The sequence below is a fragment of the Tamandua tetradactyla genome, chromosome 4, assembly GCF_023851605.1.
Source record: "Tamandua tetradactyla isolate mTamTet1 chromosome 4, mTamTet1.pri, whole genome shotgun sequence".
Taxonomy (NCBI): domain Eukaryota; kingdom Metazoa; phylum Chordata; class Mammalia; order Pilosa; family Myrmecophagidae; genus Tamandua; species Tamandua tetradactyla.
The window spans coordinates 197,622,220-197,650,044 of NC_135330.1; the positions used below are offsets into that span (position 1 = coordinate 197,622,220).

General features: G+C 37.4%; 1 protein-coding gene across 6 annotated transcripts in view; it reads left to right on the forward strand.

The window, feature by feature from the left end:
* PDS5B (PDS5 cohesin associated factor B) overlaps positions 1–27,825 on the forward strand; it is a 226,461-nt gene that overhangs the window by 167,877 nt on the left and 30,759 nt on the right. For all 6 annotated transcript variants that reach the window (XM_077159007.1, XM_077159008.1, XM_077159005.1 and 3 more), the window contains exons 22-23: positions 23,111–23,179; positions 24,466–24,602. In XM_077159007.1, coding sequence (XP_077015122.1) covers positions 23,111–23,179; positions 24,466–24,602 — 206 coding nt within the window. The remainder of the gene's footprint in view (positions 1–23,110; positions 23,180–24,465; positions 24,603–27,825) is intronic.

A 27,825-nucleotide genomic window follows, 5' to 3' on the forward strand; every position in this document is an offset into this window, starting at 1 on the left:
TGGGTGAGAATATTGGGAAAGAATAGTGTTCTTGTTTTGCTTCAGTGTGTGTCTGTTGGGGATGGAGGCTGCTGGGTCGGGGAACCTGCCCTTTCCCAATCACGTGGAGTTACGTGTGTGCCTGTGTATGCTTTTATACACACAGACACATCTACCAATCACGTGGAGTTATGTGCGTGCCTGTGTGTGCTTTTATACACACAGACACATCTACCAATCACGTGGAGTTATGTGCGTGCCTGTGTATGCTTTTATACACACAGACATCTATCACCGTTGATTTGGGGTTTACTGTGTGCTCAGTCCTGTACTAAATTCTCTGGAGAATTAAAAGAAATATGAGATATAGTTTCTGCTTTTATGATATAGTTAAAATTCTTAGGATGTGTATTTATATTGCCGTGTGTGTCATAGCCATCATTACTCTTCTTTACCACTAATAAATTTTTTAACTTTCAAATTAATTGCTTAATGAAAAACATTTTGTGTTATTAGTCAAGAACATTGTCCATATTAAATATAAGATCCCTAATGGTTTCTGGCTGTTGACACTTGAACAGATAGAGCCTTGTGATTTAGAGACCAAGGGCCTAAAGGTCTCTCACTTTTCCTTCCTCTAAGTAGAGTATTTCATATGTTTTGTTTTGGTTAGGTAAAGGTTGCTAATCGTATTGCTCAGATTTTCTTTATCCTCTTTTATTTATTATTATTGTTTTTTTTTTTTTTTTTGCATGGGCAGACACCAGGAATTGGCCCCGGGTCTTTGACATGACAGGCGAGAATTCTGCCTGCTGAGCCACTGTGGCCTGCCCTATCATCTTTTATTTTTAATTAAAAATTTTGATGAAGGAAAACATACCAGAAAAATGTGCGCTTTATTGGGGTATAGCACATTAAATTACCAACAGTTAACATTTTCATCAAATTACCTAAGTCAAGAAATATAATATAACCAGCACTCCACTCTTCGAATTTTTTTCTCATAATTATTTATATCACTGAAATCGTACATGTCATTTTCTTTTTGCTTATTTCACTCAGTATGATGTCATCACAGTTCATCTACATTATTTCATGTGTCAAAATTTCATTCCTTTTTATGGCTGAATAATATTCCATTGTATGTATATACAACATTTGGATTATCCATTCATCTGTTGATAGTTGAGTAGGTTGTTTCCAACACTATGATCATCAGTGTGCAAATATATGTTTGAGTCCCTGCTTTCAGTTCATTTGGGGTGTATACCTCGATGTGGGATTGCTAAGTCAAATGGTCATACTACTCTTACCTTTTGAGGAAATGACAAACTGGCTTCCATAGCAGCTGTACTATTTTACATTCCCACCAACAATGAACAAGTGTTCTTATTTCTCCACAGCCTCTCCCATGCTTGTTTTCCCATTTTTTGGTGGTAGCCATTCTGGAGGGTGTGGAATGGTATCTCATAGTGCTTTTGATTTTCATTACCCTAAAGGCTAATGATGTTGAACGTCTTTTCATGTTTTTATTGGCAATTTGTATAACTTCTTTGGCAAAATATCTATTGAGTCTTTTTCTCCTTTTACAGTTGGGTTGTGCATCTTTTGTTATGAGTTGTAGGAATTTTTAATGTATTCTGGATATTAAACCCCTATTGATATGTGATTTGCAAATATTTTCTTCCGTTCTGTAGGTTGTCATTTTACTTTCATAATGAAGTCCTCGGATGGAAAAAAAGCTTAAATTTGAAGTCTCATTTGTCTGTTTATTTTGTTTTGTTGCTTTTGCTTTTGGTGTAAAGTCTTAAGACACTGTTGCCTATTTTTTTTTTCCCAGGAGTTTTATAGTTTTGGTTGTTATATTTAGGTCTTTGATCCATTTTGAGTTAATTTTTGTAATATATGAGCAAGATAAGGGCACACCATCGTTCTTTTGTATACGGATATCCAGTTTTCCCAGCACCATTTGTTGAAGAGACTGTTTTTTTCCCATTCAGTGAATTGGCACCCTTGTCAAAATTCAATTGGACATTAGATGCAAGAGTTTATTTCTGAAATCCCAGGTCGATTCCGTTGATCTGTATTTCTGTCCTTGTGCCAGTTCCATTGTGTTTTGCAGCTTTTTAATAAGTTTTAAAATCAGGTGTGAGTCCTCCACCTTCTTCTTTTTGAAGAGGGCTTTGGCTGTTCAGGGATCCTTATCCTTCCATATAAATTTGAAGGTAGACTTCTCCATTTCTGTAAGGAAAGCGTTGGAATTTTAATTGGGATTGCATTGAATCTGTAATTTGCTGTGTGTGGAATTGACTTCGTAATATTTAATCTTCTAATCCATGCACATCGAATGAATGCCCATCCATTTATTCAGGTCTGTTTTGATTTCTTATAGGAGTGTTTTGTACTTTTCCACTTATAAGTCCTTTACATCTTTGGTTAAATTTATTCCTAGATATTTGATTCTTTTAGTTGCTGTTTTTAATGGAATTTTTTTTTCTTGATTTCTTCTTCAGTTTGTTTATTACTAGTGTATAGAAACACTACTGACTTTTTTTTTGGTATGCTGTATGGTGGGAGTCAGCTTTCATTCTTTTTCCGTGTGAGTGTCCCCTTATTGCAAGCACCATTTGTTGAATTTTTGTTTGGTTGATTTTCTGTTTGTGTGTTTTACTTGTTTGTTTGTTGGCATGGGCCGGGAATTGAATCCAGGTCTTCCACATGGCAGGCAAAAATTCTACCACTGAACTACCCTCTTACCCCCAGAAACACTGCTGACTTTTGTGTATAGATCTTATATGCCACAACTTTGCTGAATTTGGTTATTGGTTCTAGTAGCTTTTTATGGATTTTTCAGGACTTTCTTTATCATGTCACCTAATATAGGAAGTTTTTTTTTTTATTGCTTTCCAAATTGGATGCTTTTTACATCTTTTTCTTGCCTTAGTATTCTGGGAAGAACTTCCAGTATAGTGTTGAATAACAGAGCTGACAGTGAGCATCCTTGGCTTGTTTCTAATCTAGAGGGAAAGTTTCCAGTTTTTCACCATTGAGTGTGTGACGTTAGTTGTGGGTCTTTCATGTGTACCCTTTATCATGTGTAGGAAGTTCCCTTCTGTACCTAGTTCTCTAAGTGTTTTTCTCAAGAAGGGGTAGTGGATTTTGTCACGTTTTTTTCTCTGTCAACTGAAATGATCATGTCATTTCCCCCCTTCATTCTAGCAGCATGGTACTACATTAATTGATTTTCTTACTTTGAACCCCTCTTCTGTACCTGTCATAAAATACCACTCGATCATGGTATATAGTTATTTCATTGTGCTGTTGAATTCAGTTTGCTAGTGTTTTGTTGAGGATTTTTGCATCTATAATCATAAGGGATATTCGTCTGGTATTTCTTTTCCTGTAGTATCTTCATTTGGCTTTGGTCTTAGGGTGATGTTGGTTTCATAGAATGAGTCAGATTATTTTTCCTCCATTTAAACTTTGATGGGCATTTGGTGGTTTCCACCTTTTGTCATGAATAGTGCGGCTGTGAACATTGTAAACAAGTATTTCTTGGAGTACCTGTTTTCAGTACTTTTGGATATATACCCAGGAGTGAAAGGGGTGGATTGTGTGGTAATTCTTATTTTAACTTTTTGAGGAACCATCAAATAGCAGCTGTACCATTTAACAGTCCAACAGCAATTCGTTCAAGTACCAGTTTCTCCACATCCTTGCTATCATTTGTCATTTTCCGTTTTAGATTATAACCACCCAGAAGGTATGAAGTGATAGCTTTTGGTTTTGATTTGCATTTCCCTAAGACTAAGGATGTCATATTTTCATATGATTATTGACCATTTTTGTATCTTCCTTGAAGAAATAGCTATAAGGCCCTTTGCTCATTTTAACTGGGTTTTTGGTGTTGAGTTGTGAGAGTTATTTATATATGTTTGTTACAAGTCCTTTATTAGATATATATGATTTGCAAATATTTTCTCCCATTTTCTAGGTTGTCCTTTCATTTTTCGATGAAGTCCTTTGAAGCATAAAAGTTTGTGTGTGTGAAAACTTTTTTTTTTAACATTTTTTATTCTGCAATTAACATATATACAAAAAAAGCAACAAGTTTCAAAGTGATTATAGAGCAAATTTCAAAGTATGGTATGGGTTATAGTTCCACAATTTCAAGTATTTCCTTCTAGCTGCTCTAAGACACTGGAGACTAAAATGAAATATAACGATTCAGTAATCATATTCATGTGCTGAATCCTATCTTTGTTACAACTCCTCCTTCTACTTTGATCCTTCTCCCAATCTTTAGGGATATTTGGGCAATGACCATTTTAACTTCTTCATGTTGAAAAGGGGTGTTAACATTATGCAGTAGGGAAATGCAACTGGTCGATGCTCTTTGGAAGGCTGGTAACTTTGGGTTTCAGGGCTTATCTGGCCTAGGAACCATTTGAAGGTTTTAGGCTTCTGAAAAAATAAACTCAGTGAGTGAAACTTTTATAGACTCTCAGATGAACTCCTGGGTATTCTTTAGGGTTAACAGAACGAGTGTTGGTTGGGGCTTGGCATACCGTGTCAAGTAGCAAAATCTCCTGGAGCTTGCATAAGAGTAACCTCTGGAATAGCTTCCTGACTCCATTTGAAATCTCTTAGCAACTGATATCTTATTTTGTTATATTTCTTTTCCCACTTTTGATCAGGTAGAAGTTTTTAATTTTGATGAAGCCCAATTACTATTTTTCCTTTCTTTGCCCCTCCTTTGTTGACCTGAAAATCCTTTGCCAAATCCAAATGAAGATTTACCCCTGTGTTTCTAAGAAATTGATAGGTTTACCTCTTAGATTTAGGTCTTGGAATCATTTTGATTAATTTTTTAGTATGATGTTTGGTAATGATACATCTTTTTCTTCTGGCTGTCCTATTGTCCCAGCACCATTTGTTGAATAGACTAATTTTTCCCCATTGAATGGTCTTGACATTTTTATCAGTGGGATTTACTTTTCTACTATCTATTCCATTGATATATATATATGTCTGTCATGGTTAGGGACAGGTGTCAACTTGGCCAAGTTGTGGTACCTGTTCATCTGATTGGGCAAGCGCTGGCCTGTCTGTTGCAATGAGGACATTTCATAGGATTAGGTCATGATCACGTCAGCTACATCCGTAGCTGATTTCCATTTGTAATCAGCCAAGATGGAGTGTCTTCTGCAATTAGTGATGCTAAATGCAATCATGGGAAGCCTTTTAAGGAGGACTCAGAGGAGACAGATTCCATTCCTGCTTTGGCTGGTGAGCCTCTCCTGTGGAGTTCATCCAGGCCATCCATTGGAGACATCGGCTTCGCAGCCTGCCCTGTGGGTTTTGGTCTCTGCGTTCCTACGGTCACATGAGACACTTTCATAAATTTTATATTTGCAAGTGTTCCCTGTTGATTCTGTTTCTCTAGAGAACCCTAACTAATACAATGTCTTTCTGCCATTACTACGTTGTTTGCATTACTGTTGCTCTGTAGCAACTTCTGACATGGTGAATTTTGAATCTTCTAATTTATCCTTTTTCAGGAATGTTTTGGCTATCCTTTGTCCCTTGCAATTTCATATTGACTTTAGAGTGGGCTTGTCAAGCTGTACAGGGAAATCAGCTGTTATTCCCATAGAGATTGCATTGAATCTTAAGATTAGTTTGGGGCGTATTTGCCATCTTAATGTTAAGTCTTACAGCCCATGGATATGGGATGTTTTCCCATTTTGTTTAGATTATTTTGAATTTCTTTTAACAATGTTTTCAGACTATAAAGTTTGTACTTTTAAATATTTTGTTCTTTTTGATGCTATTGTGAATGGAATGGTTTTCTTAATTTCATTTTTGGATTGTTCATTGCAAGGAGTTAGGAATTTAGTTGAGTTTTGTATATTGATCTTGTGTCTTGTAAACCTTGCTGAACTCATTAGTTATTTTTCAAGTTGTTAGACAAGATCATGTCATCTACAAATAGAGAGTTTTATGTCTTCCATTCCAATCTTGATGTCTTTTTTTTTTTGCTTAATTTCTCTGGCTAGAACTTCCAGTATAATGTTGAAAAGATTGTCTTGTTCCTGAGCTTATGGGAAAGCATCTTGTCTTGCACCATTACTTATGATGTTAGCCATTGTTTTTCTGTAGACGCCCTTTATCAGATTGAGGATGTTCTATTCCTAGCTTTTTGAGTGTTTTATTATCAACTGTTGAATTTTGTGAAATGCGTTTTCAGTGTCAACTGAGGTATTGTGTGATTTTTGTTTTTTAGTCTATTGATACTATGTGCTACAATTGATTTTGGAATGTTAATCCAACCTTGCTTTCCTGGTGGTTAATTCTACTTGGTCATGGTGTAGAATTCTGTTTATTTGCCGCTGGATTCATTTTGCTTGTGTTTTGTCAAGGATGTTTTCATTGATGTGTAGTTTCTTTTCTTGTCTTTGGTTTTGATATCAGGGAAATACTTGCTCATAAAATGTGTTTAAAGTTTCTTCTTCAGGTTTTTTTGAAGAGTTTGTGAAGACTTCATATTAATACTTTAAATATTTGGTAAAATTCAGTGGTGAAGGCATCTGGGTCTGGGCTTTTCTTTCTGGATAGGCGGTTGTTTTTTTTATTTTATTTTAATTGCTAATACATGTATTCCTTGTTATAAATCTTTTCAGTTTGTTTCTTTTTGAGACAGTTTTGGTATTTATTCATTCCAGTTTTTAGGAATTTGTCCACATTGTCTAATTTGTTGGTGCACAGTTGTTCATAGTTTTCCTTTATAATCCTTTTTATTTCTGTGAGTGGAATGATAATATCCCTACTTTTGTTTCTGATTGTAATAATTTGAATCTTCTTTTCTTGTTCAGTCTAGCTTAAAGGTTTGTCACTTTTGATTGGTCTTTTCAGAAACAGCCTTTTGATTTCATGACTTTTCTCTTTTGTTTTCCTATTCTCTATTTCATTACTTTCCATTCTAAACTTTGTTTCCTTCCCTTCTGTCTTCCGTTTTAGTTTGGTTTACTCTTTGTTTTACATTGCTTTAATGTGGAGATTAGGTTATTGATTTGATATATAAATTTATATACATTATAATTTTTTATATTTTTAAATATTTAAAAAATAATTTTTAAATAATTTTACAATTTTTTAATAAATTCATTTACAACTGTCTATTTATTTCTAAGCACTCCTTTGGCTGTATCCCATAAGTTTTGGTGTGTTGTGTCATCATTTTCATTTTTCTCAAAGTAGTTTCTGATTTCCTTTTAGAGTTCCTCTTCAACTTATTGGTTATTTGGGTGTTTGTTGTTTAATCTCCATGTCTGTGACCTTCCCAATTTTTTTCCTGCTTTCAGCTTCTGATTTTATTCCATTGTTCTTGGAGGACACATTATGGCCTGCCGTATGGTCTGTCCTGGAGAATGTCCCATGTGCACTTGAGAGGAGCATGTATTCTCTTGTAGGTAGTCTTCTCTAGATGTCTGTTAGATCTAGTTGACAAGTACGTGTGCGTGTGCATAATTATAACCTCTTGATTGTCTGATCCTTTTATAATTATATTATTATTCTCTTTATCACCAGTAACATTTTTTTGTTTTAAAATCTGTTTTGTCTGATATTAGGATAGCCATTCTCACTTTCTTGTGGTTGCAGTTTGAATAATATATTTGTTTCTTTCCTTTTACTTTCATTCTGTTTCTTTTGATACAAAGTGAGTCTCCTATAGATAGCAAATAGTTAGATCTACAGTTATATATACATAGTAATTTATCAGAATCAGCTTCAGATCTCTGCTAACTTAATTCCAGTGATGTATAGAAATGTCACTCTTATATGGCTTGTGTTAGTTAGGGTTCTCTAGAGAAACAGAATCAATAAGGAATGCTCACAAATATAAAATTTATACAAGTGTTTCATGTGACCGTGGGAATGCAGAGTCCAAAATCCACAGGTCAGGCTGTGAAGCCGATGATTCCAGTGGAGGGTCTGGACGAACTCCACAGGAGAGGCTCGCCAGCCGAAGCAGGAAGAGAACCTGTCTCTTCTGAATCCTCCTTAAAAGGCTTGTGGTGATTAGATTAAGCATCACGCATTGCAGAAGACACGCTCCTTGGCTGATTACAAATGGAATCAGCTGTGGATACAGCTGACGGGATCATGATTTAATTCTATGAAATGTCCTCATCGCAACAGACAAGCCGGCACTTGCCCAAGCAGACAAACAGGTTGGCCAAGTTGACACATGAACCTGACCGTGACATTTTGTGGTATTCCTTTTCCTCCCATTTTGTGGTATTATTGTTTTATGTGCATATATGTAATATTATAACCTTACAATAATATATAATATATATATAATTATGTGTATATTATCATAATATAACCCTTTTTTTTTTGGCACGGGCAGGCTCTGGGAATTGAACCTGGGTCTCTGGCATGTATTACCTTTTTAATGCAAAAAACTGAACAGTCTGTTGTTATAATTTTTACTTTCCCATCTGTTTCACCTGTATTCGTTTCCATAACCCAATACAGCTTTGCTCCCACCCCCTCCATTGTTCTGTTATTTACATATATATTCCACATCTATTACATTGCTATATATTATTGGTCCAGCAATGCATTACATATATATTGTTTTATGCAGTTGCTTTTTAAATCAGTTTAGAGAAATATGGATTAAAAATGTGTCTATATCGAATTGTGTTTTACAATTACATAGCAACCTTTAATATTGCTCTTTTGTGTGTTATTTGTGGATTTGAATTACCATCTGTAGTCAATTTCTTTTAGCTTTGAAAACTTTTTGTTTAGTATTTCCTGTATTATGAGGTGGTTGTGTTGACGAGAAAATTCTCTTGTTTTTTTTCTGCTTACCTGGGAAAGTCTTCTATATTTTGCCTTAATGTTTGAAAGGTAGCTCTCCTGAATTTATGGTTATTAGTTGACATCTTTTTCTTTGAGCACTTTGAATATTCTGTCCCATTGCCTCCTGGCTTCTATTATTTCTGCTGAGCATTCAACTGTTCATCTCTTTTGGGTTCCCGTGTAAGAGTCATATTATTTTTCTCATCCTACTTTCAAGATTTTCTCTTTGTATTCAACTAGCATTATTTTTACTATGTTTTATCTGTTTAGGGATCTCTTTTTATTTATGCTACTTGTTCTTTGTTGAGCTTTCTGGATATGTAAGTTATTGCTTTTCAAGAAATTTGGGAGGTTTTTAGCTGCTAAATACATATATATATATTTATTTCTTTTAAGAAACTTTTCTTTAGTTTGTGAATATGATTACAATGGTTATTTTGAAATTTTTTCTTTGAAAGTTGATATCTGGTTGCTCTCACAGGCAGTTTTGTTCACTGCTGTTTTTTACTGTAAGGCTTATTACTTTCCTGTTTTCTTGGCATGCCTTGCAATTTTTTGTTGAAAATTGGACATTTCACATTATATATTGTAGGAAATCTTGGTCCTGGCCTCCCTCCTTCAGGACTTATTGTTATTTTCTCTTTCAATTGTTTAATGTCTCGCTAAACTGGTTTATGAAAGTGTATTGCTCTCTTCTCTGCAGCAAACACATGCACACATACACGCACCCGCACACACGCACAGGGTTAGGCCTTCTCAGGGCTGTGCCCACAGTCTTAAAAAATAGGACTGTCTTCCTCCCTCCCGGACCACCCTTGTCTGTTAAAACCCGTTACTTGCTGGCTGATGGAGCATTATTTTCAGCGATGTCCTGGAGCATACACTGCCCACAAATGAATCCAGGCAGGTGTCTCCTCTGAAGAATAGTTTCTGAGGTCAGTGGTGGTGGTTGTGTTGCCTGGGAGGGCTCCTGCCACCTGCCTTACTCCTCGGCTCTCTCCCACAGGCTGGCTGGCCACAGTTTAGGGGATATCTTCAGTGACCCCTGGCGTGCCACCGAGTGTTCACTACTGGGACAGTGTCCCCAGGGTTGAAGTTTCCCACGCTGTGTCGCAGATGAAGTCATTTCTTTTGGGGGTTGGGAATTAGGAGCTGCCTGTCTTAAGTCCTGCGGATAATATCCCCACGGATAATGTCTGAACCAGGCTTGGAGTCACAGCCCTGCTCTAATACCAGAGAGCTCATGGAGGGAGGGTCAGCTGCTGGGGCAACTCTGGTAGAGCCACAACCTCAGGAGAGGCAGGGCCAGTGTGGCCCCTGCGTACTCAGCACGTGGGCCTGAGGTAGAGCCTTCTCTCTAGGCGTTCACCTCTCCACCACATGCTCCCAGGACTTCCACCTCATCCGCAGGCACCTGGGGGCAGGAGGAGAATGCGGACACCCTGCTCCTCCCCGAAGGAAGCCTGGGAGCTGGAGGGATGCCGGCCTGGGTGCTTTGCTGCAGGCTCTGCAGGGAAGTCTTGCCTGAAGGCCAGCACGTCAGACTTGAGCTTTTCTTGTCAAATGTTTATAGATTTTCTTGAATAAAAGTTTTTTCATTTGCAGTTTGTTTTTAGGATCATTTCCAACGGCTTTAAATGGTTGGATTTTTAAAATAATTTTCTCCAGTTTCACTGTGGGTTAAATCAGCAGTGCTCCCTAGGCTGCTGGAAGCCAGTCTCTGAGCTCTCTGTTTCATGACGAGAAGGCCGTCTTAGGTGATCTTTCCTTTCTATCAGTACATTTCAGTATGTTCTATCGAGGTCTCCCATATATTCCCTGGCTTTGGCTTCCTTTTTTTTCTTTTTTCTTTTTTTTTTTAGGAAAAAGAAGGAGTACTAGTCTTTACAGATGCTTCTGGATATTTGGAGATAATCTGCTTTGATACTACACCAAAATTGAAAACGAGCAGTTCCTTTTTTTTTTCCTTTAATGTGAATGATTCCTTTTATTATTTTAGAATTACATTTGACCCATTTCAGGTTTTTTATCTAAAATTCTACTTTGCCAGTGATATCATAACCTCATATCTTTGCCCATACTTTAAAAATTATGAACATTTTCAAACAGAGAGAATGTAAATAACCCCCATAGATATCACCTAGATTCATTAATTGTTAAGAGTTTGTCCCACTTGCTCCATCAACTCCTTTTATCTTTTTTCTTTCCTTTTTTCTTTAGTGTTTTAAAGCAAATCTCAAACGTCACATCATTTCATACCTATATATATATATGAGTATTCTTGATAATATAGACATTTCCTTTCAAAATCACAATGTCAGTATATCTCACAAAATTGATAGTAATTCTTTGGTATACTCTTAGTCTGGTCCATATTCAAATACTCCAGATGTCTCTAAGATATCTTTTTACAGTTGACTAGTACAAATCAAGATCTTTTGTTATCTTTTGATGCTACTGTTAATGATAACATTTTAAAACTTTATTTCCTAATTGTTTGTTGGTTGGTATATAGAAATAAAATTCATTTTTAAATATTGACTTTGTATACTGAGATCTTGTTAAAGACCTTTTTAATTGTGTTTGTTATCTTTGCATTCTCATGAGCTCCTTTCACATTATGTCATTTGTACATAAAGACAGTTTAGTTTTTTCTTTTCCGTTCTTCATGCTTTTTAGTTCTTTTCCTTCCCTCTGTACTGGCCAGGATCTCCAATTTAATGTTTAATAGGTGTGATAGAGAATGTTCTTACCTCCTTCTGAATAACTGAAGGAATTTTGAAAAAAATTTTTTCAATTGAAGAAATTTTCCTTCCTTTTTAGTTTTTTCACTTTTTCCCCCTTTTTAATCACAAATATATATTGAATTTTATTAAAATTTTCATTGTTTCTTTTGAAATGATCATCTAATTTCTTGTCTTTATTTGGTAAATGGTTTATTAACTTAAGTTGATCAGGATATGTTATTCTTGCTTATTGCTTGATCTGGCTTGACAGTATCATCTTTTGAGCGTAGACAGTTGTATATCTATATTCCTGAGAGTGATTGACCTGTGATTTGTTTTTCTTGGAAATTCTTTCTGAAGTTTTGGTATCAAGACAAGGCTAGACCTTAGCTAACAAATTGAGTAGCTTTCCTTCTACTCTGTTCTTTTGAAGGTTTGTGTAAAACTTTGTTCATTTTGCTGTGTTAGAATTTACTAGTGAAGCCATCTGTGCAGCTTTCTTTTCAGGAAAATTTTAATTACAGGTTCAATTTCTTTAATAGTTCTATTACTGTTAAGACTGTATTTTTTCTACTGTCATTATTAGAAAGTCATGGATTTCTGGAAATTTGCCCATTTCATCTAAATTTTTTAAATATATTGGTACAAAGTTTGTAATATATTTTGATATCTATAAAATTTCTGATAATATCCTCATTTTGCTCCTGATATGAATAATATTTTTCTAAATTCTTGAGGTGGATCCTTTGGTATTGATTTTTCACCCTGTTTCCTAATATGTGTATTTTAATTTATAGGTTTATTTCCTTTGGAGAATTGTTTTGGTGCATCACACAAATTTTGAAAAAAAATAATTAACATTTTTTTAAAAACTGCAGGATGCTTATAAGAGCACACATTCAAGATGAGGATACAAAAAGATAGAAAGTAGAAACATGGAACGAAATCAACAGAGAAACTGCAATAGCTGTACTAATATCAGACAAAGTACATTGAAGGTAGGAGGCATACCAAGATGAAGATGAACATCTTATAATAGTAAAAGAGCCAGTATACCTGGAAGATAAATCTAAATTTGTGTGAATTTAGTTATATTGCCAAAAAATGTATAGAGTAGAAGTTGAACTGAAATCTAGAATTCTTATGGTATACCACTGAGTAACTAATACAGGACTTGAAAAAGATGGATTAATAGTAACTAATTGAGGACTTGAAAATTTCACTTAACTGAAATACATAAAAGACCTACTGTGAATTCAGTTTTGATATACATTCTGTTAACTTTGTCTTTCAATTAGATTTTTTTAGTCTGTTTAATGTAAATACTGATATCTGGGTTTCTCTGCCATCTAACTTTTTATTTCAATTTGTTCTGTTGGTGTTATATTCATTTTCTTCTGTTTGTTTTTTGCCTTTTTTTCTTTTAACTTTTTTTTATTGTATAATATAACATGTATACAAAGCAAAGAAATAAAAAAGCAATAGTTTTCATAGCGCTCTTCAAAAAGTGGTTACAGGACAGATCCCAGAGTTTGTCATGGGCTACCGTATGATCCTCTCAGATTTTTCCTTCTATCTTCTCCAGAATATAGGCAGCTAGAGGGCTTAAATACATTTTTATCATCACAATCGACTTTTTTTCCTTCTTTTTTTGTGAACAATAACATATATACAAAAAAGCTATAAATTTCAAAGCACAGCACCTCAATTACTTTTAGAACGTATTTCAGACTTTGACATGGGTTACAATTTCACAATTTTAGGTTTTTACTTCTAGCTGCTCTTAAATACTGGAGACATAGATATCAGTTTAATGATTCAGCATTCATATTCAATTGTCAAGTTCTGTCTTCTCTGTATAATTCTACCATCACCTTTGAACTTTCCATACCTCTCTTTGAGGTTGTTTGGGCTATGGCAATTCTAAATTTTTGCTATTGGAAGGGTCTGTCACTAATATGGGGTAGGAAGATGGCACTATCTGCTGTTCTGGAGAGGTGGGGCTAGGTTTCAGGACTTATCTGGACCAGGGACCCATCTGGAGGTTGTAGGTTTCTGGTAAGTTACTCTAGTGCATGGAAGCCGTGTGGAAACTTCTATATTGCCCTAGGTGTTCTTTAGGATTGGCTGGAATGGTCCTGGTTGGGGGTTGGCAAGTTATGATAGGTAGCAAGGTCTACCTGAAGCTTGTGTAAGGGCAACCTCCAGAGTAGCCTCTCGACTCTATTTGACTCTCTCTGCCACTGATACTTTGTTAATTACACTCCTTTTCCCGCTTTTCATTAAGATGTAATTGTTGATCCCACCGTGCTAGGTCTGGATTCATCCCTGGGAGTCATCTCCCATGTCACCAGGGAGACTTTCACCTGCGAATGTCATGTCCCATGTAGCAAGGTGGGCAGTGATTTCACTTGCCGAGTTGAGCTTGGAGAGACCAAGGCTACATCTGAGCAACAGCAGAGGTCCTCCAGAAGTAACTCTTAGGCATTCGTATAGGTAATCTAAGCTTCTATGCTACCTGTGCTCTCTCTGTTTCAGTTGTTCAAGTGAGCTTATACAGATAGGTTGAATTAGATTATGCACTATAGAAAATTTCAGTTCCAGATCAAATAAACCTTTCTTCCATTGGTCTCAAAGAGTATGTGTGGTTTTAAAATACAGACAGTTTCTCCTTTACCCCTATGTTCTTTTTTACTTTAACCCTAACCTGTTCAGCTTCGTTCTTATCTCCAAATATCAGGTTATATATATATATATAACAGCCTCTCAAAATACAGACATAATAACCACCACTCCGGACTTAATGTGTCTTCTCTAAATACTTACAGTCTAGGCCCCTGTTTTCTTAGAAGCATCTTCTAAAAGTGACCATACCATTGTTGTTTTTTTGTTTCTGGCATATATTGCCTCACCAAATGTCCTACATGTTCTTTCAAATCATTGCATGCCTCACAATTTTGTTCCTTTTTGTAGCAGCACAACCTTTGTTCATAAGTATACACCATCGTTCGCCAATATACTTCTCCATCAGTGCATCCTTCAGCCACCTGCATTCATTGAGCATCATGTAGAGGGCCCAAAGCCCACAGCCCATCAACATTCTCAATTTTAGATAATTTCATTGTTCCCAAGAGACAGAAAACCAATAAACACACCCTCCCGTATAGGAAATCAAAACCTCCTCTTAACTCTTGTCCCTTCCTCCATTATTTACCTCTGCTATTCCTGTAGTAGTGCTTATGGTTTCCTTTTGAACATAGCTCATAGTATGCAATAGCAGTTTTCCCCCTGTACCCTGGACTTAAACACTTTTTATACAAGCACCATATCTTTGAAGTAATTCTTACGAGAACTCATTCATATTTCTAGTGTGAGTCAGTGAGGTACATAGGTCTATACATCTCCTTTCAATCTTGTTCATCTTCAATATGGTAATATTACCTCTAGATCTGCTAGAGAATCACCTTTGCTCCTATCTATTCCCTTACATTGGATTTCAACTTCATTAGCTAACGGTTCACCCATCACTGGCTTCTATGTATTTCTAAGTCCCCTATATTGCATTATAAGCCTCTGATTATACCTTTATGCTGGTCATAAGAGTGCAATCATACACTATCTGTTCTTTTGTGTCTGGCTAATTTCGCTCAGCATTGTGTCCTCAAGGCTTATCCATCCTGTCACATGCTTCAAGATGTCATTTTGTCTTACTGCTGCATGATATTCCATTGTATCTATATACCACATTTTGTTGATCCACTTGTCTATTGATGGGTATTTGGTTTGTTTTCATCTTTTGGCAGTTGTGAATAATGCTGCCATGAACATCCGTGTGCAAATGTCTGCTTCTGTCGTTGCTTTCAGCTCTTTTGAGTATATACCAAGTAGTGCTATTGCTGGGTCATAGGGCAACTCGATATTTAGTTTCCTAAGGAACCATCAAACAGTCTACCATAGTTGCTACACCATCATACATTCCCACCAGCAGTACATAAGTGTCCCAGTTACTCCACAACCTCTCCAACCTTTATAGTTTCCTGTTTGCTTAATACCATTCATTCTTGTAAGTGTGAGGTGGTATCTCACTGTAGACTTATCTGCATTTCCCTTATAGCCAGTGAAAATGAGCATCTCTTCATGTGCTTTTGAGTCATCTGTATTTGCTCTTCAGAAAAATGCCTGTTCATATCTTGGACCCATATTATAATTGGATTGTTTGTTCTTTTTTGTTGAGTTGTATGATTTCTTTGTATATGCAAAAAATCAAACCTTTGTCTGATATGTGATTTCCAAATATTTTCTCCCATTGAGTAGGCTGCCTCTTCACCTTTTTGACAGAGTCTTTTGAGGTGCAGAAGCATTTGATTTTGAGGCGCTCCCATTTATTTAGTTTTTCTTTTGTTTCTTGTGCTTTGGGTGTAAAGTTTAGGTAGCTACCTCCTATTACTAGGTCTTGAAGATGTTTCCCTACGTTTCCTTATAGAAGCTTTATGGTGCTAGTTCTTACATTTGTGAGTTAACTTGTATATAAGATATGAGATAGAGGTCCTCTTCTTTCTCTTGGCTATTGAGATCCAGTTCTTTCATGCCCAATTATTGAAAAGACGTTTTTTGTTCCAGTTCAGAGGATTTGGGGGCCTTGTCAAAAGTCAGTTGAGCATAGATTTAGTGCTCTGTTTCTACACTCTTGGTTCGGTTCTATTGGTCAGTGCTTCTGTCTTTGTGCCAGTACCATGATGTTTTGACCACTGTGGCTTTATAATAGGTTTTAAAGTCAGTGAATTTTAATCCTCCCGTTTTGTTCTTCTTTTTTAGGATGCTTTTAAATATTGGGGATCTCTTTCCCTTCCAGATGAATTTGATAGTTTTTCTAAATCTTTTAAGTAGGTTGCTGGAATTTTGATTGGTACTGTGTTGAATCTGTAGATCAGTTTGGGGATAATTGACATCTTATCTATATTTAGCCTTCCTATCCATGATCAGGGAGTGTCTTTCCCCTATTTAGATCTCCTTTGACTTCTTTTAGCAATGTTATGTATTTTTCTGTGTACAGGTCCTTTACACCCCTAGTTAAGTTAATAACCCCTAGTTATTCTTTTGGTTACTATTTTAAATGGAAGTTTTTCCTTAACTGACTCCTCAGCGAGGTCATTGCTTGTGTATAGAAATGTTACTGATTTTTCTTTGAAATATTGCTGATTTTTGTGCATTAATTTTATATCTGCCACATTGCTGAATTTGTTTATTAGCTCAAGTAACTCTGCTGTAGATTTCTCAGTATCTTTCAAGTATAATATCATATCATCTGCAAATAACGAGAGTTTTACTTCTTCCTTTCCAATTTGGATACCTTTTATTTCTTTGTCCTGCCTGATTGTTCTGGCTAAAACTTCTAGCACAATGTTGGATAATAGTGGTGACAGTGGGCATCCTTGTCTTGAGCCTAATCTTAGGAGGAAGGCTTTCAGTCTCTCTCCATTGAGCGCAATGCTGGCTATCGGTTTTCATATAAATCCCTTTATCATATTGAGGTGGTTACCTCTGATTCCTATCTTTTGGAGTGTTTTCATCAGAAAAGGATGCTGAATTTTGTCGAATGCTTTTCAGCATCAATCGAGATGATCATGTGATTTTTTTCCCTTTTGATTTGTTATGTCTGTATTACATTAATTGATTTTCTTGTGTTGAACCATTCTTGTATTCCTGGTATAAACCCCACTTGCTCATGGTGTATAGTTCTTCTAATGTGTTGTTGGATTCGATTTGCTAATATTTAATTGATAATTTTGCATGTATGCTCATTAGGGAGTTTGGCCTGTAGTTTTCTTTCTTATAGCATCTTTATCCGGTTTTGGTATTAAAATGATATTAGCTTCATAAAATGAGTTAGAGTTCCTTTTTCCTCAGTTTTTTGGAGAAGCTTGAGCAGGATTGGTATTAGTTCTTTCTGGAATGTTTGATAAAATTTCCCTGTGAAGCCATCTGGCCATGGGCTTTTCTTTGTAGAAAGGTTTTTGATGACTGATTGAATCTCTTTACTTGTGACTGATATGTTGAGATGTTCTGTTTCTTCCTGAGTCAGTGTAGCTTGTTTGTGTGTCTCCAGGAATTTGTCCATTTCATCTAAGTTGTCTAATTGTTTGGCTTATAGTTGTTCATAGTATTCGCTTATGATTTATCTTATTTCTTCAGGGTCCGTGGTAATGCACTCCTTCTCGTTTCTGATTTTGTTTATTTGCATCCTCTCTCTTTTTTTCTTTGTCAGTCTTGTTAGTGGCCTATAAACTTTATTGATTTTCTCAAAGAAACCAACTTTTGGTTTTATTGATTGTTTTTATTGTTCTTTTGTTCTCCCATTTATTTATCTCTGCTTTAATCTTTGTTATTTCTCTTTTCCTATTTGCTTTGGGGTTAGTTTGCTGTTCTTTATTGAGTTCCTCCAGGTTTGCTGTTAAGTTCTCAAATTTTGCTCTTTCTTATATTTTAATATAGGCATTTAGGGCAATAAATTTCCCTCTCAGCACAGCCTTTGCCACATCCCGTAAGTTCTGATAAATTGTGTTCTCATTTTCATTCATCTCCAGATAGCTGCTGATTTCTCTAGCAATTTCTTCTTTGACCCACTGGTTGTTTAAGGGTGTGTTATTTAATCTCCATATATTTGTGAATGTTCTCGATTTTTGGTGGTTATTGAGATTGAACTTCATCCCATTCTGATCAGAGAAAGTGCTTTGAATAATTTCAATATTTTTTAATTTATAAAGATCTGCTTTGTGCCCCAGCATATGCTCTATCCTGGAGAATGTTCCATGAGCCCTAGAGAAGAATGTATAACCTTGTGCTTTGGGGCGTAATGACCTATATATGTCTGCTAGGTCTAAGTCATCTATCAAGTTATTTAACTTCTCTCTTTCCTTGTTGATCTTTTGTCTGGTTGTTCTATCTATAGAGGAGAGTGGTGTATTGACGTCTCCTGCTATCATTGTTGAAAGATCTATCGCTCCTTTCAGTTTTGCCGATGTCTGTGTTATATACTTTGGAGCTCCTGGATTGGGAGCATAGACATTTATGATTGTTGTATCTTCTGGGTGAATTGACCCTTTAATTAGTATATAGTGCCCTTGTTTTTCTGTTATGATGTCTTTACATTTAAAGTCTATTTTCTCCAATAATAGTTTAGCTACTCCTGCTTTCTTTTGGTTACAACTTGTGTGGAAAATCTTTTTCTGTCCTTTCACTTTCAGTCTATTTATATCCTGTATCTAAGATGAGTCTCTTGAAAGCAGCATATAGCCTGATTATGTTTTTTAACCTATTCTACCAATCTGTATCTTTTAATTGGTAAGTTTAGTCCATTAGCATTCAAGGTTATGACTGAAAAGACATTTTTTCATTCCACCATCTTATCTTTTTATTTAATTTGTCAGATCTATATATTCTTTTCCCTCTTTCACTTTGTATTCTTTAAATTACCCTTAGTCGTACTCTTCAGTTCGGTGCCTTCCTCCAGACCTCCCTCTCCTGTCTGTTTCTTCAACTAGCAGAACTCCTTTTAGTATTTAGCCCCTCTGGCTCCTCCTTTAGTATTTCTTGTAGGGCTGGTCTCTTGTTGACAGATTCTTTCAGGACTTCTTTGTCTGTGAAAACTTTAATCTCTCCTTCAGTTATGAAGGACAATTTGGCTGAGTACAGCATTCTTGGCTGGAAGTCTTTCACTTTCAGGATCTGGAGTATATCGTACCACTGCCTTCTCGCCTCCAGGGTGCTGGTTGAGTAGTCTGAACTCAGTCTTGTTTGGTTTCCCTTGTGTGTAGTAGATTGTTTTTCTCTTGCTGCTTTCAGGACTTTCTGCTTCTCTTCAACATTTGGCCTTCAGCTCTGGGAACGGCACTTAACAGAAGTCCTAGAATCACACATGCACACGGCCCTCAGCCACACTGCCCAGCTCTGAGAAAGTGCCGACCTGTGCAGCTGGGTCACATCTGCCCCCAATCCACAAAGGCCTAACCCTGACCTGCTGCTGCAGCACTACACAAAGTGTAGTGCCTAAGCACAAGGGGCCCCGTGCCTTAGACCAGCGCACACCAGGATTATGCCTCCCAACCAGTGCAGCCACACAGCTACCTCCTCCCTGGCCACTGGGCACCCACGTTCAGTATGTGCCTTGTTTAGTTTGTACCTTGGGGGAGGCCTATTTGTATTTATTCTATTTGGAGTTCTCTGGGCTTCTTTGATTTGTATATATATGTCCTTTATGAGGGTTGGAAAGTTTTCCCCTATTTTTTCTTCATCTGCTCTTCTTAGCCCTTTGTTCCTCTCGTCTCCTTCCGGGACACCAGTGATTCTTGTATTTGTGTGCCTTGTTTTGTCTGTCATTTCCCTGAGTTCCCGTTCAGTTTTTTCCATCTTTTTAGCCATTTGCTGTTTTGAGCCTTCAAAGTCAATTATCTTGTTCTCTATATCACTATTTTTTCTTCTGTCTCTTTGAACATGTTATTGTGTCCCTCTAGTATGTTTTTTATTCGGTCAACAGAGTCTTTAATCTCTGTGATTTCCACTTTTTCTATTTATTCTTTCAAATTCCTCTTTGGGCTCTTCTACTGTCTTCTTGATCTCCTTTATGTCATTTGCTATCTAACTTATTTTATTAAGTAGAGTTGTATGAACGTCTTTGATTAGTTGTTCCAATGTCTGTATCTCCTCTGGTGTTTTAATTTGGTCATTAGGCAGGGCTATATCTGTCTGCATTGTGATATGCTTAATGATCTTCTGATGTCTTCGTTGCATGTAAACATCTTGATTGATTTAATTTGGAAGTTGATTTCCTTCAGTGGTCTAAGGCCTTGTGTTTGCAGGATGGTTGCACAGCAGGGAGCAGGGCACGGGATGGAGCACTCAGTACAGTGATTTGTTTCAGGGCGGGTATGGACACAGTTTGAGGGTGTTACTCTGGTGCTTGTGAACGTGGGTGCCCAGTGGCCAGGAAGGAGGTAGCTTGTGGCTGCACTGGTTGGGAGGCATAATCCTGGTGTGCGCTGGTCTAAGGCACGGGGCCCTTTGTGCTTAGGCACTACACATAAGTGCTGTGGCAGCAGGTCAGGGTTAGGCCTTGTGCATTAGGGGCAGATGTGACCCATCTGCACAGGTCGGCACTTTCTCAGAGCTGGGCAGTGTGGCTGATGGCCCTGTGCGTGTGTGATTCTAGTACTTCTGTTAAGTGCGGTTCACAGAGCTGAATGACATGACTGGGTCCCGTGCACATGTGTGGGCTTAGGAGTGCCATAAATGATGCACAGAGCTCGGGCGGGGTGGGGGACAGGGTGATTCTGTGTAACGCTGTGAACAGGGGCCAGGGGTAGACTGGGTATGGAGTTTAGTGCCCACAGCCTTTATTCACTGGCAGTAACCTGCAGGGAACAGGGAGGGGAGGTAATGCTCTGGAGGGGTGCAGGAGAGGTGGGCTGTGCTGCACTTGGGGGCTGATGGGGTGCACCTGGAGCTCATGGAATGGGAGTGGATGACTGGGTTCAGGTGCGTGGGGTGTGGGGTGAGTCGCGGGTCTTGGGGCTGCGCTGGTGAGGGTAGTGCACCCAAGGAACAGCCTGGCTGACTTCCTGGTCCCTGGCTCCCACCTGTGCACTCCCTCGGGCTCTGCACCTCTGTGCCAGACCACAACTCTCTGCCTCTCAGTCCCTCGGCCTCTGCAACTAGGTGCCCTGTGAGGTGCAGAAGGTTCTCCCAGGTCAGCCGCAGTCCCGAATCGCCGCCTCAGTCACCCTCCTGTTCCTTCTCTAATTTTTCTGTGGAGCTGGGCTAATCTTGAGCTACTCTGTTCGGCCATCTTCACTGAAGTCCCCCCTTCATATTCTTTTTCATTCATCTCCAGATAGCTCATTAGGTATATTAACATAACACCTCATTATGTTGTGAGGTGTACAAATGTCGATTAATTTTATATCTTACTTCTGGTATAAGATAATATGTGTATCAGTGCCCCACTTATGACTATATATCATTTAATATATTTTTTCGGTTGTTATGGTGTTCTTTTTACCCTCCTTTTTATTTTTAGATTTTCTATGTTACTAGGTTTTTTTTTATGTGTTGCTTTATTTTACTATCTTTTAATCAGTTTGACAGTGTTTGGTCTTATTTATGATAACTTTTGTTTAGGGTTTTTTAATTATAATTTCACCTGATTAAATTTTATTGTGAATTGAATATAGTAGTGAAGTATAGTTTTGAGTAATTCTTCCAAAATGGGCTTGTAATTTGGAGGTGCTCTCTCTGCGGTGAATTTCTGGAAGTATATTTCCCATTGTTCTGGGGTAATTTACCCAGGCATGGAATTCTACGTTTTAAATCACTGTGGCTTCAGAAAATTGAGAACGTTGTTTTGGCATCTGGTCTTGCAGCTGTGAATTCTGAAGTTGATTTGATTCTTCTTCCTCTTTTTTGGTAGCTTCCCCCTAGATGCTTTTTGGATTGTTTTGCTATCCTTATAGTTAATAAATTTCCTCCGGACATGCCTCATGCAATCCCTGTTTCATAATTTCTGCTCCCTCCCTGGCAGCGCTTTCCATTTGAAGAACGTAGTCTGTCTGGGGGTGACTGTTAAGTCTGGTGTTTGCGGAGTTTGACTTCTGGGTGTCTGTGCTTTGGGCACAGTGTCTCCCAAGGTGCTCTCCGGTTTGTCTGTACCTCTGGAGTCACCCATGTGATTCTGCCCGAGGTTAGAAACAGGATCTCGGGTTTCCTCAGATTGGGTTCCGCTTTTTTTGCCACCTGACTGTTCTTTTCTGGTTGTCACCTTAAATCCACATCTTCCGATATCTGCAGCTTATCATCTCAAGATTATTAAGTGGTCATGCTGAAAAAAGTGTTAATTTTCTCAGAGGATGTTTCCTTCTGTGCCTTTATAGGGTTGTAAGCCCTTCAGTTCTTTTCATTTTTTTCCTGTAGATTTTATTTTTTCCAAAAATTTCCCATGGTATGATCTCCTATTGGGCCTTGTTTGTTTTTCTGCCCTTCTAAGTGATATGTGTACGTGTGCGTGCATGCACATGGGTCCATTTTGGAGGGATTCAGTTAGGGAAGTATGAATGCACATTTTCTGTAACCTATCTGGAGCTGAAAACCTTTCTCATTTTACCCCTGCCCAAGATTTTTCATGTATATCTTTCCTCTTATTTAAGAACTGCTCTTCTTGGATCCATTGTTCGTTCTAGCCCTGCTGGCTGCCTCACACTGTTGAGCCGTTACTCTCTGGAGGGGCCATGTGGTTAGGTAGTCGTGCTGCACACCTGAAGGAGCTAGCTGGTGGGGGGGCCTGTGTGGTCCAGGAGGCCAGGTTTTGGGTGCCAGTGAGTATATACGCCTTTCGGCCTGTTTTAGGAAATAAGGTTTATGCACTATTTTAGTCTCATATAAGGATAGTCAGTTCAGAAAATGAAGATTTCATTCATTCATTGAATATTAATTGAGCATGAGAATTCATATTTGTTTTAAAGTCCTTAATTTTTGTTTAGCTTCCAGGAAAAAAGACTACAAAACTTTGGGTTCCAGATGAAGAAGTTTCTCCTGAGACAATGGTCAAAGTGAGTATTATGTATATATTTGTTGATTTTAATATGTTTAATATAGTGTTCCTCTAGGGGTTATAATTCCTATTTTTGTCATAATGGTATGGCTGTGGAAGTCACCCATGTGTTTATATTTATTGTCTGTCATTAGCCTCTGTCCTCTGAGGTGATGAGGCCACAGCGAGCACCTGAGGCCTGGGCAGCTGCACTGGATCTGCTTTGAAAACGGGTTTGAAAGCTGCCCATGCCTCTCCTTAGATGTCACCCTTTTGATGGCAGAAAGTAATGCCAGTTTTTTTATGGACATTCTTTTATACAGTATAGATGATTCAAGTACTCATCTTTTTCATGGGATGTAAGAGAGCTGTTATTATTTTGTTTTTTAAAAATGCAACCTGTAAATGTTTTTGTTGTCCTGGAATTAGGAGTTATACTTTAAAGGCTATTGTGGAAAGTATGGATTTACTAGAGAAACTCGCTCCGCTGCCCACGATGTGAAGGCTGAGAACAATAAATTAGGTGTTGTTTTTCTCCTAGTTCTAATTTCTTATACATCTTTTCAATTTGTGTGTTTCTTGTGTATATTCATATTGTGAACTGCTTTTGCTATTTGTGCAGACTTGTAGAGCAGCCGTTCCTATAACCGCATTGAGTGATGCTTTGGTACTTGGGTTCCGATATAAACCAGTTTTCTCAGCGTTGGTGTCGGGGCAGTTTTGTGCAGATGAGAACAGGCCCAGGCTGGAGGGCGGGCTGCCTGTCGGGGGTCCAGGCGTTGCACCTCGTCAGCTTCAGCACCTTTGCACTGTGCGCGCCCTCAGAAAGGGCTGGATATTTAAGGCAGTAAAGGGTGTACGAGCACCCATATACTTCATAATTATGGAAGGTTGTGCAAGTATGAGGTAGCATCACTGAAGTCTGTGCCTTAATATTGTGTGGGCTTGGGGATTTAACTTTTCTTAGTCAGGAAGTAAGCTTGACTTTACTCTAAGTTCTAAAGGGTGGAGTGTATGTTGGGGGAAATTTGAGCAAGAAGAAAGGGAGATGGGGGAGCAAAAGGGAGAGAGCAAGAGAGATTAAAAAAAGAACCAGTCTTTTGTCAAAGCATTCATTTGCCACTCCCCTGGGGATGAAACATCTAAACTTTAAAACATTGAAAGCTATCTTCATATATAGAAAAGAATAATTCTCTTTTCCTATAAAATTATCTATTAAAAAGATTTCTGGATTTTTTTTTTTTAAGTTGATAAGGAACTTCTAAAACACAGCAATGTGCTGTTTGTCAATTTTTCTTTGTATAGATTCAGGCTATTAAAATGATGGTTCGGTGGCTTCTTGGAATGAAAAATAACCACAGTAAATCGGGAACGTCTACTTTAAGATTGCTGACCACAATACTGCATAGTGACGGCGACTTGACCGAACAGGGGAGAATTAGGTATGCAGTCACTGTGGCCGAGTTCCTTGAATTGCGTGTGTCTCTACCCCTCGTATAATTGTCAAATGGTGCAGTTCCTTTTTAAAATGAAGTCTTAAATGTGGGTATGCATATAGTTTTTCTCTAATATGCTTTTGTTTCAGTGATTATTTCTAAATAGCAGCCACACATCTGGTACAGGATATTGCTCTGCATGATAAGTATTTTAAACAATATGTGTCTGTTCTTCGAGTATCCAGTGTGAAGGTGTTAGCGTAGAAATCAGTAACTGGTGTTATGTATTAACTGGTGTAAATGGCAAAAAAGCAGACTGGATAGAAGATATCTGTTGAATATGTGTCCAGAAAATACGCAAATATTCAAAATGTACTTGATGTAAATTATTTAAAGTATACATATTTTTTTGTTTGCTTGCTTGTTTGTTTTATTTTGTTAGAAAGATACAGTATAGTATAGAGATCGGAAAGTAGGACTCTCTGGGGCGAGTGACTTTTACCTTTCTGTACCTCAGTTTCCTCACCTGTAAAATAGAGGCGACAACTTTACCTATATCATCTAGTTATGATGACGATTAGATAAATAAATATATTAAAGGCATTTGAAACCATGCCTCGCACACAGTAATCACTTTAGAAGAATTGTCTGTGGTAGTTGTCTGGTCAAGATTAGCTGCAGTTTCAGCATTGTATAGTGTAAACACAAGTGCTGTTTGGTGTCCCTTATTGTTTTTATCAATATGAGAATAACTTTTTCCTTAATATATTTGGTTTACAGACTTTAATGAAAAAATATAAAAAGGTGACTGCCAGCTGCGTTCTACTCTTTTGTTCTTCATGTTTGTTTTGGCTCATTATTCTCTTTGCTTAGAATATTAACACTAGCACATCCTCCTTGAACAAAACAAGTAACAATTAAACTTGATATGTTATTTATTCCATCAAGTACAATTTATCTTAGGTATGCAGTCACTGTGGCCGAGTTCCTTGAATTGCGTGTCTTCTTTGTCTTCTTTCAGGCTAATCAGTTATCTTCACCCCACTACTCCCCTAATTTGTGCTTGCCATTGTTCAGGGTTTACACAATAAGGAGTATGGTTTGATTTTAAATACATGCTGAATTTAAGATCAATTTGTACTGGTCAGCGTATCCTGGTAGAGAAAAGCTGTCTTCCCTAATATTAGTCCGTTATGTTTCTTAAATTAATTTATTAATTACATTATTTTATGTGCGCATTGAAGTCTCTCACCTTACCTATTTTTATTCCTAGTGTTCTCTAACAAAATCAAATTATGTGACTTAAATTTTGCCATTGTTTGTGATTTTCTTTGGTTTATATTTTTAAACAAAGCTTTATAGAGAAACTTGGTCTTGAAAAAACATAGTTGTAGATAATTTAAATACAGTTATTTTTTTTCCCTATGCAGAGTAACTCCTACAAGAAAAATAAACTTTCCTTTAAGCAGTAGTTGAGGCTGTTTCCTTCCTTTTGTGTAGAATATGGTCGTACAAACCAAACTGTGGTACTGCTAAACTATGTAGGGTATATCAAGCTATTTTAGGTTATAGAATAATGGCATTTTTTTTTAAACTCTTTAAGATCAACAGTGTAAAAGGACGGCATATCAACGAAACTGATTGTTCTAGTTTGCAAGCTGCCGGAATGTGATATACACTAGAAACAGAACAGCTTTTAAAAAGAGAAATTCATTAAGCCGCACATTCACATTTCTAAGGCCATGAAAATGTCCAACTTAAAGCAAGACTATAGAAATGTCCAATCTGAGGCATCCAAGAAAAGATACCTTGGTTCAAGAAGGCCAGTGTCATTCAGGGCTAAAGGCATTTGGCGAGATTTGCTAGCTTTCTCTTCAACGGCTTCTCTGGGGTTCTGTCCCTTCTGTTGACTCTATAGGTTCTAGTGGTTCTTGTGACTCTAAATCTTTTTCCAAAATGGCTCCATCTTAAAGGGCTTCAGTAAGCAGCCCCAACTTGAATGGGTGCAGACACATCTCCATGGATGTGTCTAATCAAAAGTTATCACCCACAATTGGGGGGTCATATCTCCATGGAACAATCAAAAAGCTCCCACCTAGCAGTACTGATGGAGAATTAAAGGACATGCCTTTTCTGGGGTCCACAACAGATTCAAGCTAATACACTGATATTATATGGCATAATTTTTAGGGAGAGAGAAATGGCTTTTTATTATTAAAAAAGTAACTCAGATATTGGTACTTTTGAATTTAATTAGACCTGTTCTCCCATTTTCACGCAAAAAAGATCTCTTTGGCCATTGTGGGGTAACTACATTGATTTTAAAAATTTAGTCTAGAATCTTGATTTATGGCAGGTTTTGATAGGAAACTAAGAGAAACACAATAATTGTTTATCAGCTTTTCAAGAGAATACTAATTGCTATTTGAATCTGTTAGGTATTTCTGAGGACTTCTAAAAACCTGTGCTTGGGGGTGGGCCACAGTGGCTCAGCAGGTAAGAATGCTTGCCTGCCAAGCCCGAGGACCCGGGTTCGTTTCCCGGTGCCTTCCCATGTAAAAAAAAAAAAAACAAACAAAAAAAAAACCTGTGCTTGGTTAGGTTGTCAGAACACTCCAAATGGATAAGATACATAATATGTAGAAAAATAAAGGGTCTTAGAGCACCTATATCATTAGATCTTGGGCTAAGATATGTGTCTTTCCTTCTTTCCTTAAATCCCCCTCAGTGTCATATACCTGATAGACACATATTTGTTGTGTGAACATTAAATAGTCTTTTACAAAGGGGCTCCTGATTAAGGAGCCATCACTTTTCCTTTCTTTTATTAGCCCAAGATCCCTGTGGTTCATCTCATATTATATAGGATGAAATGTATAGATGCATTTACTAATCAGGAACTCTATGATGTAAAGCCCATTTAGCAGAAGTTTTCTTAAACTTAAAAAGGACCTGTATTAGTTTATTAAGCTGCTAGAATGCAATATTCCAGAAATGGAACAGCTTTTATAAAGGGAATTTAACAAGTTGCAAGTTTACCATTCTAAACCTATAAAAATATCCAAACTAAGGCATCCAGAAAATGGATGCCTTCCTTAATTCAAGGAAGGCAGATGGGTCTGGAAGAGCTCTTTTAGCTGGAAAAGCATGTGGTTAGCATCTGCTGATCCCTTGCTTCCAAGCTCTGTTGCTTTCAGCCTCTCTTTCCTGTGGTCATTCCTCACCTGGT